Source organism: Filicampus tigris, chromosome 14 (genome assembly GCF_054856515.1).
Source record: "Filicampus tigris isolate MCC_2025a chromosome 14, RoL_Ftig_1.0, whole genome shotgun sequence".
Taxonomy (NCBI): Eukaryota; Metazoa; Chordata; class Actinopteri; order Syngnathiformes; family Syngnathidae; genus Filicampus; species Filicampus tigris.
The window spans coordinates 434,484-448,801 of NC_141230.1; the positions used below are offsets into that span (position 1 = coordinate 434,484).

The window sequence follows — 14,318 nt, forward strand, 5'->3', positions numbered from 1 at the left end:
TTTCAGGTCGTAGCGCCACTGGGAGATATTGTGCTCAATATTTGTTCCAGTCCCAGATAAGGACATACTTCACATGCAAAGGGATAGGTATGTAAACATTAACAGTTAGTAAACAAAACAAAATTGCTACTCACTCTTTTCCTACACCCAATATATACCTTATCCCAGATTTCACACACAAGACAGGCAGGGCGTGTTTTTGTGAGTCGTCTGTGTGGCGTCCTGCATGTGGTGTTATCCAAGTGTTGAACTACTTGAGGGCAGACTATGCCTGTGCAATCTTACAGGGTTGTTGCAGGGAATATCGAAAGAGATGTGTACTGTGCAGGCAGGTAAAGGCGGCTCCGTGGTATGGCAGAAGTGAACAGTGGTCTTGCTTTTTGAAAGAATCCAACACAAAACGTCAAAGTCAGTACTTGACTGGTTAGGGACGATTAGAAAACCTACTGCCGTCCTTGCTTAGGCTGTCGGATTTTAAAAGACTTCTCGTCCTATGTGCATCCATCCACAAAATAGGTGTCCGTACATCCCGTTCTGGCTCTGGGACCGATTGTCCATCTCTGCATTTTAAGATATGGCTTCTGCTGACGTCTTTGTATTGTCTCAATCAGGGTGGCTACACTCAGTGACAATGGGGACCTCGCAGGAGTTGCTGTACAGGCCCTAGTAATTATAACCAAATGCAGGAGCAATTGTGCAATATGATGACTGTAAACATTTACTGTATACTCTCTGTTTTCACACTCGTCCTCTGGAACGATGCCGCCCATAATGAAAACAACTTTGACACCCATGGATATAGAACATTGGACTGTTCACACGACACTCAAACTTACTGTCTTTGATTTGAAGATGTCAAGAAGGCCAGACAGGTGGTTGTACTGACTTGGCACCTTACGAAGGTGTACCATCTCAAATTCAGTGTGGACACCATGTCCCTGACATTCACCAGAATATAGTCGCCTCCACTTTTGCTGGATCTGCACAAACATGGGGACTTGGCTGATTGAAGAGGACAAAAAATAACAAAAAAGACTTATTAGACCTTTTCAGTGTGTTTTATTGTTTACCTCAGAGGTTACAAAAAATCTAAGTACTGTGATATTGTTTACCACACTTATTTCCCTGATTAAGATTTTCTGTCACAGAAAATTATATTAGTGTTGGCAAAATGGCTGTCCAATATAAAATATATATAACAAGGGAAAGCGGAACAAGGTGTGCACAAATAGTATTTGTAATGGCAATTATTCTCTTTGGAAAGCAAGCAACATTTTGAACGTTTACACTAGCAATGATTTTTTTTTTTTCTGACAATGATGACTATTGTAACTAAAGAGAAGAAGTCGGAGTTAAAATAGTAAACATTAAAATTAACACATTTGCTCTGTGCTAGTGGTAACTAGTGGTTGAAAATGGTATTCTATAGGGAGTCATAATATTCAAATATCACGATACGATAGTCACAACACGATAATTATCACGATATTGTGGGGAGGTGGGGAATATTAACCCATTAAGGCTGTGAGTGCATAACCAAATTTCTACCACTAGAGCCTGTTGAATCTTTCTACCCTTAAAGCCCGGAGAGCGTATACGTCATTTTTTCTTTTTCTAACCAATTCTTGGCCTCTTAACCAATGAAATGCATCACAATATACACGTGACGGTGTCGTGAGCCCGCAGAGGATGTTCCGGAATTCTTCAGAGTCATAATGGCGGACCCCGTCGATCGCGGGAGCTCTGAAATTAATAACAGCAGTGATATAGACGACGTGTTTGTGAACTTTGAACCAATAGAACCAGTCAAACGTGATATATGGTTAAAATATATGTTTGTCGACAATGACAACATCAACATCTTTGTAACGTAATAGAGGATGGTAATTTTTAAAGTTACCTTTTTTTTATTTTTTTTTTTTATTAAATTCATTTGCTTTATGTGTCTGTTTTATTTTGAATCCCTTTATGTTCAGTATATCCATGTTGAGTGGCCAATAAGATGAATACAAAAGTAGAAGAGGAAAATGTTACGCAGTTGCACATGTCCAGGCAGTAATAAGACACTATGCAGAAACAGCATAGACAATAATGTCCACCTAATGTGATCCCCACATAACCTAGTTTTGTTTCACGGCTGCGCTTGAACTCACTGGACCGAGAGGTGCTTTACGTTTTTTGGCTGAACAAGCCAAATAAAACGGCAGTCGGTTCGCCCCTGACTACTTCGGGGTTGAGGACCATGACTATACACGAATAAAGTAACAATGGCCAAAGCTAACTTGTACATGTTTCGTTTTAAGAATGTTTGTTTCACAAAGACAACTTACACAACTTTAGAAATGTTAGCAAACCCTTAGCAAAAAGTAGTTTATCGAAGTATACTATAAGTAAACTTTTTTTTAATACTAAAATTGAGGCAGTATACGTAAAGTATACTTTTTAAATATTTCATTTTCTAAACTTCACAGAAGTATGCTTAAGTATACTTGGCTTGTATTGAAAAGGATACACCAAAGTCTAAGATAAACTTATACGTTTCCGGCGTCGTTTCAATTTCCGGCGCCGCGTGAGTGGCAGCCGCCACAGCACCTCCGGCTCACAGGTGAATCTTTTCGTGTGTTTTTGTACATTACTATTACTCTACCTCATACCTTTTTCACATAGTTGAAAGTCGTAAACTTGCGTAGCAATTGACACCCAAACTGCTGTATTCATGCTGCCGGTGGCTATTTTTTGCGCGATCGTGTCTGGCGACTTGGCTCGGAGCCGCGCCACCATTGTTTACAGCCGGAATCACTCCGTGCTAACAGCGCCGGCTCCCAAGGCGAGACCCGATATCCCCCGTGAGCTGAGGAGGAAGAGACGGGGATCTCGTGCGGGGGTTAAACGCCGGGAAAGGAGGAGACGATACCATCCCGTCCTCCCGTATGTTATCATGGGGAATGTAAGATCTCTCCCCAACAAGATGGATGAGCTAGCGGCGCTTACCCGGCATGAGAGGGACTTCCGGGAGGCTAGCCTGATGCTATATACGGTGTCATGGCTAACATGCTAACACCGAACGCGGTCATAGAATTGGACAGCTTCCAAATCATAAGCGCGGACAGGACGCTTGAGAGTGGTAAGAGGAAAGGAGCAGGGCTGGCTGTGTTTGTGAACAATAGATGGTGTAATCCTGGGCACATCACGATTAAAGAGCCGCTTTGCAGCAGGGATATTGAGCTGCTAGCTGTTGGCATGGGGCCATTCTACATCCTGCGAGAGTTTAGTCATGTGATCGCGGTGACCGTCTACGCCCCCCCCCCCCCCCCCCCCGCTGCCAACGGCGACGACACAGCCTGTTATGTCTTGACTGCAGCCGTGAGCAGGCTACAAACGCAGCACCCAAATGTCCTGCTACTCATCTCTGGTGACTTCAATCATGCCACCCCTTCCTTCATTCAGACAGTATGTCACCTGCCACACCAGAGACAATAGAACACTGGACCTTTTCTATGCCAACACCAAGGAGGCCTTCACATCACTGCCCCACCCCCCACTGGGCAAAGCTGATCACAACCTGGTGGCTCTCCAGCCTGTGTACAAACCTCTGGTCCGCAGGCAGCCAGCTGTGACCTGCACGGTTCAGAGATGGTCTGGAGAGGCCGAGGAGGCCTTAAAAGACTGCTTCAGCACAACTGTGTGGGAAGTATTCAGCGATGCTCAAGGGGAAGACATTAGTAGTCTAACGGACGCTGTTACAGAGTATATAAATTTCTGCATGGAGAACACCATACCCACTGGGACAGTAAGGCGTTTCTCCAACAACAAACCCTGGATCACACCAGACATAAAAGCTTTCCTGAAGGAGAAGAAGAGGGCTTTTGTGTCAGGCAACAAAGAGGAGCGGAAGATTGTGCAGCGCCAGCTGAGGAGGAGGATCAGAAAGGGGATAAGGCCCTACAGGAAGAGGATGGAGGAGCAGCTGCTGCGAAATAATGCCAGGGGAGTCTGGATGGGCCTGAGGACCATCTCAGGCCACGGACAACCCAAGACCCGGACTGAGGGGGGACCTGAAGTGGGCAAATGAGCTGAACCTCTTTTTCAATAGGTTCAATCAGATGCCTGCCCCCACTCAGTCTCTCCTGCTGCAGCCTCCACCTACTCCTCCTGCTGGGTGTGTCACCCCCTCATCTCTTTTCTCCACAGTCTCCAGCTCCCAGCTACACCAGACAGCCACCACTCCCTCCTGCCCAGCCTTGGCCTTCACAACATCTCAGGTGAAGAACCAGCTGAAGAAGATGAAGGCGAGGAAGGCAGCGGGTCCAGATGGCATCAGCCCCCAACCCCTCAAATCCTGTGCAGACCAGCTGTGTAGAATTGTCCAGCACATGCTCAACCTGAGCCTGAAGCTAGGCAGAGTAGCCCAGCTGTGGAAAACATCCTGCCTGGTCCCGGTGCCAAAGACCCCCCACCCGAAGGAGCTCAACAGCTTCAGACCAGTGGCGCCGACGTCTTACCTCATGAAGACCCTGGAGAGACTGGTCCTCATCCACCTGAGCCCCCTGGTGTGCTCCTCAATAGACCCACTCCAGTTCACATACCAGCCTGGCATCAGTGTGGATGATGCCATCATCTACCTCCTCCACACTTCACTCTCCCACCTGGAGAAGGCGGGGAGCACTGTGAGGATCATGTTCTTTGATTTCTCCAGTGCTTTCAACATCATCCAGCCCACCCTACTGGGAGACAAGCTGGAGCGGGCGGGGGTGGCCCACCACCTCACCACATGGATCCAGGACTACCTCACAAACCGGCCACAGTATGTGAGGACACAGGACTGTGTGTCTGACGTGCTCCTCTGCAGCACGGGGGCCCCACAGGGAACTGTCTTGGCTCCCTTCCTGTTCACCCTCTACACCTCGGACTTCAACTACAACACCCCTACCTGTCACCTGCAGAAGTTCTCTGACGACTCTGCGATTGTCGGCCTCATCACAGGCGGAGATGATCGGGAGTACAGAGAACTTACTCAGGGTTTTGTGGACTGGTGCCAGCAGAACCGCCGCCTGATCAATGCGGGGAAATCCAAAGAAATGGTGGTGGATTTCGGTAGGCGCCAGCACTCTTCACCTGCACCAGTGAATATCTGGGGAACAGGTGTTGAGAGAGTCTCAACTTACAAGTACCTAGGTGTTCATCTGAACAATAAACTGGACTGGTGCGACAACATAGGAAGAGTCAGAGCAGACTCTTCCTACTCAGGAGACTGAGGTCTTTTGGGGTTCAGGGGACACTCCTCAGGAACTTTTATGACTCGGTGGTTGCATCGGTCATCTTCCAGGGAGTGGTCACCTGGGCAGGCGGCGTCTCGGCTGGACAAACTGGTCAGGAGGGCCGGCTCTGTCCTGGGCTGCTCCCTGGACTCTGTGGACTCGGTGGGGGACAGGAGGATGTTGGCCAAGCTGTCATCAATGCTAGACAACCCGGCCCACCCCCTCCAGGGCACCCTAACAGCACTCCACAGCTTCTTCAGTGACAGACTGTTTCACCACCGCCGTGCAAAGGAGAGATTCCGCCACTCCTTCTTGCCTGCTGCTGTCAGACTCTTTAACAAGAACATGTTATGTACTACAAACTGGCGGACATTAGTGCAATTGTGCAGTCCTGCACCTGAGCTTAAATTGTGCAATACTCAACATTTGCCACTACTGTTAGTCTAGTTTTATTTTTATCAAATGCTGTTCCTTATATTTCACTGCAGCACTGAAGCACTGTCACTTAGAGTATTTTTCCTCTGTACTGTATACAGGCTATATTGAGTGTTCCTCATACTTTTTATGTAGATGTATGTTGGTGTGTATATACACAAAGTTACTGCGTATATTTACATAAGTTTGATCCTGAATGTTTGCCATTAATGTTATACATTAATGGCTACATTATGCCGCCGTCCCTGTGTGCCCTATATCTTTGCTGCTGTAACAATGAAAACTTCCCCACTGTGGGATCAATAAAGGCCTTCTTATTCTTATATGGAAACTTCAAGTATACGCGTTCCTTCTGTAAAGTATACAAAAAAAATGTAAGGCTATAAGTACATTAATACTAAGAATTTAATTTATATGAAACCAATATCATTGCTGTCATGTGAAAAACACATTTTGCCCCATTTTTTTAATTTTTATGTGAATGGTGTTTCCGCGTTACAGATATTAACATAAAAATAATTTTTTTTAAATACAAAATTGGACATGCATGTTTTTCACAGGACAGCGACGAAATACTTATTTCTGCCACAAAGTGCTTGTAATGGCAGCAATCCTGTTTTACCATTAGCTTCAATGTTGGTAGTCGAAGGTAGTTCTGACTCGTTCATAGTAGCACTGGCTTCCATTGTCCATTAATTGTTTATGACGCGGCAATTGACAATTGTGGATCATTCTTGATATTATTTATGACGATTGGTGTGCTTTAGGTCGATGTTAGGTAGAAAGCGTGACGCATTGCAGTCATCGATGTTGCATGCTAATTGATGTTAGATCCATACTCTTCTGTATCTGACTGTTTTTTTTTTTTTTTTTTTAGTTACTATTTTCTTCGCCGTTAGCGGCATTTTCTTCTAGCAAGCTTTTGACTAAAAAGTCTGTCGTAAGCATGCTTACGCATGCAAAAGATGAAGCATTAAGTGAACATGCATACAATCCACATATCAAGTCACAAAGAAAAACGTCCACGTGTCATTGTGAAAATAGCTTGGCCAAGCCATCTGGTGCTATCCCCAAGCAAAGAGATACAAGTCAGATACCAAGGCCCAAAGCAGAATCGACTAATGAACAAAAGTACAGTATCAAAATACACAATGTAATAATAGTGGAAGAGATGTGTGGCATCTCATTCAACAACAGACACACATAAATAAAATACTCGTTAAGAACCAAGTGACCTTGTGAAGAGCTGCCAACATATGATCGATGCAGCGGTTATGAAGAAGCGTTGAAGCTGCTCCACAACAATTATGGAAACCCAATAAAAACTGCCACAGCTTTACTAAACAAAGCTTCTAATTGGCCAATAATAAAAACGGAAGATGGGAAGGCTTTGACCGTGTTCTCAAGATATTTGGTGAGCTGTCGCAATGCCATGAATGCCATGGAGGGCGTCTCTGTGCATCTACCATGCCAGATCATGTGAAGCATCCAATCATCATCCCGAAGGACTCACACATCACCACACTAATCCTAAGAGACATTCATGAACAGATTGGACACTGTGGACGGAACTAAATGCTCTCAAAATTACGACAAAGATATTGGATACCTTCTGCGACCTCAATGGTGAGGAGAATCTTGTCAAAGTGCATGGTCTGCAGAAAAGTAAAAGGCAAGGCCCTTCAACAAAAAATGACAAACCTTCCTCCAGATACAATAGTCCCTGACAAACCGTCTATCTCAAATGTAGGAGTGGACTATTTTGGCCCGTTCGATGTGAAACAGGGACGCAGCTGCGTCAAAAGATATGGAGTCCTCTTCACTCGTCTCACTACACGGGCAGTGCATATTTAAAGTTGCTCACTCTTTGGACATTGATTCATGTGTGAACGCAATTTGTTTCCTGTGCAGAAGAGGACAAGTTGAAGTTATGAGGTCAGACAATGGAACTAACCTCGTAGCAGCTGAACGTCAATTAAAAGAGTTTCTTCAGCAATGGAATCAATCAAAGATCCAAGATGCACTTATGCAAAAAGGAATTCAAATGGATTTTTAACCCGCCTGCAGCTTCCCATTCTGGAGGAGTTTGGGAAAGACAAATACATTCCACAAGAAAGGTGATGAGATCTGTGCTCAGGGAGCAAATCCTTAAAGATGAGTGTCTACAGACACTGATGTGTGAAGTGGAATACATACTGAATGATAGACCACTTACAACCACACCCACGACCCCACAGATCTCAAAGTGTTAACTCCAAATCATCTGTTACTAATGAAGAAGCAGCCGGTGATACCACCTGGATTGTTCAGTAAAGAAGACTCATGTACACGCGGGAGATGGAGGCAGATTCAATATCTAGCGGATTAATTCTGGAAACGATGGGTGCGTGAGTACCTCCCGCTTTTACAAGAACGCCCAAAGTGGAATCAACTCAAGACAAACCTGTCTGCTGGAGATATTGTCATGATAATGGGTGAATCTGCGCCCCGTTGATCATGGTTGATGGGAAGAGTCGATCATGTCATCCCAGATGCACAAGAACACATAAGGCGCGTTATGGTCAAGACAAAGACAAACACCCTGGAAAGACCTGTTGACAAGTTATCTGTGAGGCAGACAGTTGAAGAATTTAATTTGTTTTATTAGATCGTACGCCACTGAATAATATATGTTTCTTACTTATTTGGCTCTCATTTGTAATTGTAAGCCTGCAAGTCTTCCGTTTAGGGGCCGGGAATGTGAGAGCCAATGCTTGTCATCAATTATGTCATCATAAAGTAGTATCTCAATTCTGTCATCTATCTTAAAGATTTAATGCATTTGCAGTAGTAGTAGTATAGCAGAGTGTTTAGTATACAGTGTGCTGGTAGTCACGGAAGCAAACAGCTTTTGACCGTGCTCGTAGTCTAAGTACATGTTATCCATATGCTGTACTGAATAACATTGCTCACTTTGTTGGATTACAAAACCTTTAATACAAGAAGACAAAAAAGGAACTTTGAGTCCGTGTGAGTAATTAAAAGAAATTCAAATCATGGATAAGAAGATGTGCTACTATGAACGAGTCAGAACTACCTTCGACTACCAACATTGAAGCTAATGGTAAAACAGGATTTCTGCCATTACAGTGCTAATACTTAGCCTTGGCAGTATTGGTCCAATTACAGGAAAAGGAAATGTTATTGATTCAAGTTTGCATTCAGTTAAGAAGTTAAGGTGTTTTTTACGACTGACAAGCAGTTTGCTTTAATTTGTACATGTTCAACATCATAGTACTGAAGTTTACAGGTTCACAATTGTACAGTGCTCAACTGTATTGTCTTTATTTACATTAAAAACACAAGAAAAGAGTTAGAACCATTTGACTTGACTTAATTGATACAGGTCTTTTCCCCCTCATAAGGGCATTTGGCATTAGTGTTATATCACAGAATCATCTGTTTCAACAAGAACACATTTTGTTTTTAAATATTTCAGGACAGAAAGTAATAATCATTTTTGTTGTTTAATATCATATATGATGTACTTTTTACATTGATTTGAGAGTTTTTAAAATACTGGCTTATCTGATTTAGAGCCTCGACTAAAACACAACATAATTTGGAACATGAACAAAATGTAGAACATGTTTATTTTAAAACAAGCAAGTTTGATTAAACAACATGTACCATCTTTCAAGCACATAGCACTATTGTACCACTTCTTTAGTGGATGCAGTTCATACGGATTTACTCTTGCACTCTGTGCAAGCAAAAATAACAGTCTTAATAACCATTGAATTGTTTAGTGTTATGAAGCAAGGGACGTGCTACCGAATCACAACTACAGATCAACACAAACACTTTGGAAACATGCCTGTGTCCATGTCTGTCTTGCCAGTCAACTCTGAGTCTCCTATTATTGTTCCTTCACAAGGTGGGGGTTTGTCCATCGGCTCGAGCTCTTTGGTGGTTTAGGCTAGTGTTGTTCCGATACCACTTTTTGGCCCCGATACCGATTCCCCTACCTGGCTGTGCAGTATCGGCCGATGCCGATACTGTACCGATACCTCGCCGTTTGAAAAAAATCCAAAATAACTATAAGGACACCTTTAACAATCTTTTTTCTTTGTCTTTTGTTGTTGTTTTTTTGGTTCCCATTTGACCTTGTTTTTTGCTTTTATATACTATAGACTATAAGTCGCTCTGGATCACAGTCACACCAGCCGTAAAATGCATATTAAAGAAGAAAAAAAACATATGTCACACTAGAGTATAAGTCGCATTTTTGGAGGAAATTTATTTGATAAATCAAACACCAAGAACAGACATGTCATTTAAAATATAACTGACAAACAATTAAATAAATAATACAAATAAAAATAGAATAGAGGCAACAACAGGCTGAACGGTATGCTTACGCAACTGAGAACGTGCGTGGCATGTTAAAATAACATTAAAAGTTATTCCAATAACTATAGGATAAATAACATGCAAAGAATTTTACCAAAACCATCTGGGTCACTCCAAATATAACTAAAATCCAATGAAATCTTTATCCTCTGTGTCACTTTTAATCAACTCCACTAACTCCGGAGGTAGAAGTTGCAGCGCTTCCTCTTCTACGTCACTTCCATCAGACTCGTCGTCAGTTGCAGTTCCAATTATTCCGACCTTTCTGAATCCTTACAGAATGGTTTCGGTTGTCACCGAAGCCCATGCTTTTTCGATCCATCCAATGACTTACAGGAAAGTTGCACGGCGCATTCTCCCAGTTGCAGTGAAGCTGTGCTCTCCATCCATCATCCACTGCTCCCACAAGTTACGCAAGACTGCTTTAAAGCTCCTATTCACGGAAATATCAAGTGGCTGGAGTATTTTGGTGAAGCCTCCAGGGATGATAGCAGGTATGGATTTTAATCCTCTTTGAACTATGGCGTGATGTGCTCTTGCATGCTATTCACCACAAGCAGAGCTTTGCGTGCTCGAAAGAAGCCATTCGGACGCTTAGTGTAGCACTTTGCAAGCCATAAATGAATAATTTCTTGATTCTCATTCACGGCGACGAACTGATGGGGATTGGATTTTTGACATAGTTTTTCGTATGAAAATGACCATTGGTGGCAATTTTGATCCATTTCCACAACATGCCAGCACCACTGTGAAGTGAGATTTCTCATGACCAGTTGTTACTATATTCACACTCTTTTGCCCTTTCTCTGCAACACTTCGGCCCATTGGAATATCAAACGTGAGGGTAGGACCTCGTCCATGTTAATAATATGATCTGGTGTCACGTTGTGCTCACTTACTTGCTTCTCAATGAACTCACGGAAACTGTCAGCTTTGAGTTGGAAGTCTACTGGCAGTTTTAGCGACATTGTTGTCCTTGCTCTGATAGAGAGGTGATTGCGTTAACGATCACACCAAGAAGATCATCCTGCAAAGTAATTTATATTCATCTCCTTGGCAAATACTTGGGCTTGGAGATGCAACTGAACTGTTGACAAGCCTCTCCCGGCAGCACGTTGTCCAAGCACCCATGTGCGAACTCGTTCCTCTAGCTGTGGCCACCTAGCTTTTAGAACACGATTGTTTTTTTGTTTTCTTTATTTCAGTAAGAATGTTATGGCCCACGTTGGGCAGTGGCCGTTTTGTGTGTGTGTGTGCTCTCCCCTGCTCTGCCCTGATTGTAGCCACCCATTCAGAGCAAGGGAGAGTAACCAAATTAGTTAATTTGCTTCAGGTGTGACATCAGCACCAGTTTAAGAGGGACTGGGTTGCTGGTGTTCGGGGCTGGCTGTGGGTGATGCAGTCAATCCCTGGGGCTGGCTGTGAGTGATGCAGTCAGTCCCTTGTATTTAGATTTTGTAACCACTGTGTTTTGGGCTGGCTACTGGTGATGTAGCCAGTCCTTGTTTGTTTTTTGTTTGCAATGGTTGTCTTTTGTGTTGGTGCATGTTTTTCCGATTACCTCTTCCAACTCTCACACCTATGTTGGACCCCTCCTCCTTGCCATCTTGAGGAGGGGTCGTAACATAATTAGGGGCTCGTCTGGGATCGAAAAAACTAGCCATGGACAGTGTGAGGGTTGTTGGGGGTTGTTTTGTTTTGTGTGGGGTGGTTTTGTGTGTGTGTGTTTTTTTTTTTTTTTTGGTGTAGATGGTGTCCAGCTTGGCTGCTTTGGGCGGCCATCGGGCACCACTTTTTTTTTTATTTTAGTTTGTTATATTTGGGGGCGAATTCCGGGCGGAGTGGATTCTCTGGTGGGGGCTGCATGCCTTGAGCCAGGCAAGCCCCTGAGACTAGGTTTTGTTTTTGTTCTTTTGATTGTTTTATTTGGTGTGTGGGACGTGTTTTTTGGGACGAACAATTTTGTTTTTCTTATGGTTTGTATTTTAAGTAGGGGGTTGTTACGGCCCACGTTGGGTCATGGCTGTTTTGAGCGTGTGTGTGCTCTCCCCTGATTGTAGCCACCCAATCAGAGCAGGGGAGAGTAACCAAATTAGTTAATTTGCTTCAGGTGTGACACCAGCACCAGTTTAAGAGAGACTGGGTTGCTGGTGTTCGGGGCTGGCTGTGGGTGATGCAGTCAGTCCCAGAGGCTGGCTGTGGGTGATGCAGTCAGTCCCTGGTATTTTGTGTTTGTAACCACTGTCTTTTGTTTAGTGCACCTGATTCGCAATAGCCTTCATTTATCCTTTTCTGTACCGCACTAACCATTCATTGTCGCCATAAATTCGACCGGTCATTCATTTGTGTGTGCACTAGGGCAGTTGGTGTTCGGGGTGATCACCCAATTTCTTTGTTGTAGTTTAGTTTAGTGTGGTGTTGTACTGGCCAGTTTTTTCGTTAGTGCACTTTCCATTTACCCCTTCCAACTCTCACACTTAGACCCCTCCTCCTTGCCATCTCGAGGAGGGGTTGTAACAAAGAGTAACCTCCGCTTTTCACCAGTCCCTTACAAGTTTCTCGCTAACTCCAAACTTTCTTTCTGGTGCTCGATTGCTGTTTTTGGCTGCATATTTTACTACTTGCAGCTTGTAATCTGCAGAATAGGATTTTTTTTTCGGTGCCATTTTTGGAAAAACCCTTCCCAATTGTTTTTTAAATGATCTACACAGGCCTAGAGTGCCCTCTTGCGGTTTGGTGTTAAAATAACATGTGAAATGATACACAGGTGTTGTATATGTGTTAATAGTTTCACACAAGTCGCTCCAGAGCATAATTCGCACCCAAGCAAGCTATGAAAAAAAAACATGACTTACAGTCCTAAAAATACGGTACTTTGTAGTACACTACAAGTACATAGTTCAGAGTGCACTTGTATACTTATACTCAAGTATACTCTATAAAGTATACTTCTTATATACTATTTCGTAAGGGTATGGACAATGCAATGGAGTTAACTTAGTCACACTCTCGAAAATGTGTAGGAGAGGCTTGGTAGGGGGGTCAATTGCTGTGCATACAGTCGTCCGGTGCTGCAGCTTTGTTCACTTCCCATCGTAGCGATTATCACCAGTTTCAAGGTTCAGATTTTATTCAGACGAAAGGATTCCTTTTGGGATCATCTTCCAAGATACTTTAGAAGTCGGCATCGCCTTGGTGACAAAAGCTACAGTAATTTGACCCACATGACCATTCCTTGGAAAACATTTCCCATAATCGATAAGAGTCTACGACCGAAGACATCTACGAATGTTTTTTTTTTTTTAATCATACTGGTATCACCACCTACTGGCTAAAGGAAATACAAGTTTTCTTTTTTTTATGTTTTTCTCCCATCAGATTCACCTCATATAAAAGGTGTTAAGACTTCAATGATGTTGCAACACAAAGTTTGTGCATTTCACGAAAAGCTGTCACCATGGCAATGTTTTATTCACCAAGACAACACCAACACTAATTTTGAGGGTCTAAACATGCCCGAAAAATGGGCATGAAACTTTGCAAAAAACATCATGCTTTGCAACGTTATTGTGTGATTTTTCAAAAAAAGCTAAACAACATCCCATGGAAATTTTAGTGAAGCAGCCCTAGTTGTACATATCACCAAGATCTAACAAAAGTTGGAGACATGTAACAGCCCAAGACCTGCAAAAGTGAAGGCCTACTCTAAATTCAAAAGGAAGTCAGCCATTTTTAATGTCCTTTAAACTTGCCTAATTTTCTTCCTTTTGCAGAGGTCATATTTTTTCAAAATAGCTTTCCATCTGATGTACTTCATTTTCTGAAAATGCAAGGGCCCTTTACAGCTTCTCGCAAATCTAGTTAGGGCCCGAGCAGCAAATGCTGCGAGGTCCCTTTTTTTTGTAGAAATTATTATTAGGGCCCGAGCAGCGACCGCCAACACGAATAACGTATAAGACCTACAAAAAAAAAATAAAAGTCTTGGAGCCTTGTGCTAAATTAACAAGTGCAGCATTTGGAATTTAGTTTCAAATTTGTCCCCATTTTTTGGCTTTTAAAAGGTCACATTTCAAAGAAATCTTTATAGAGATTTCATCAAACTGTTGAAATGTCATCAATGTCTTGAAATTATGTGCATAAGCTAAAGATGTTCAAGATATAAATTAAAAGCAACAACGCACTGCTTGCTCAGAAAAAATATGCCAATTTTGATGGTCATAACATTCATGTAAA

The 14,318-nt window shown here is 43.1% G+C and overlaps 1 protein-coding gene across 5 annotated transcripts in view; it reads right to left on the reverse strand.

Annotated features, from left to right (window-relative positions):
• Positions 1-14,318, reverse strand: part of rab3gap1 (RAB3 GTPase activating protein subunit 1) — a 188,794-nt gene that overhangs the window by 162,964 nt on the left and 11,512 nt on the right. For 3 of the 5 annotated variants that reach the window (XR_015089492.1, XR_015089493.1, XM_086051122.1), the window contains exon 7: positions 837-1,002. Coding sequence is in view for 3 of the 5 variants with exons in the window: in XM_086051122.1 (XP_085907248.1) it covers positions 837-1,002 (166 nt within the window). In the remaining 2 variants the exon portion in view is untranslated. Of the gene's footprint in view, positions 1-836; positions 1,003-10,984; positions 11,367-14,318 lie in introns of those variants that run through there. The other 2 variants (XM_086051123.1, XM_086051125.1) reach the window with 2 other exon arrangements.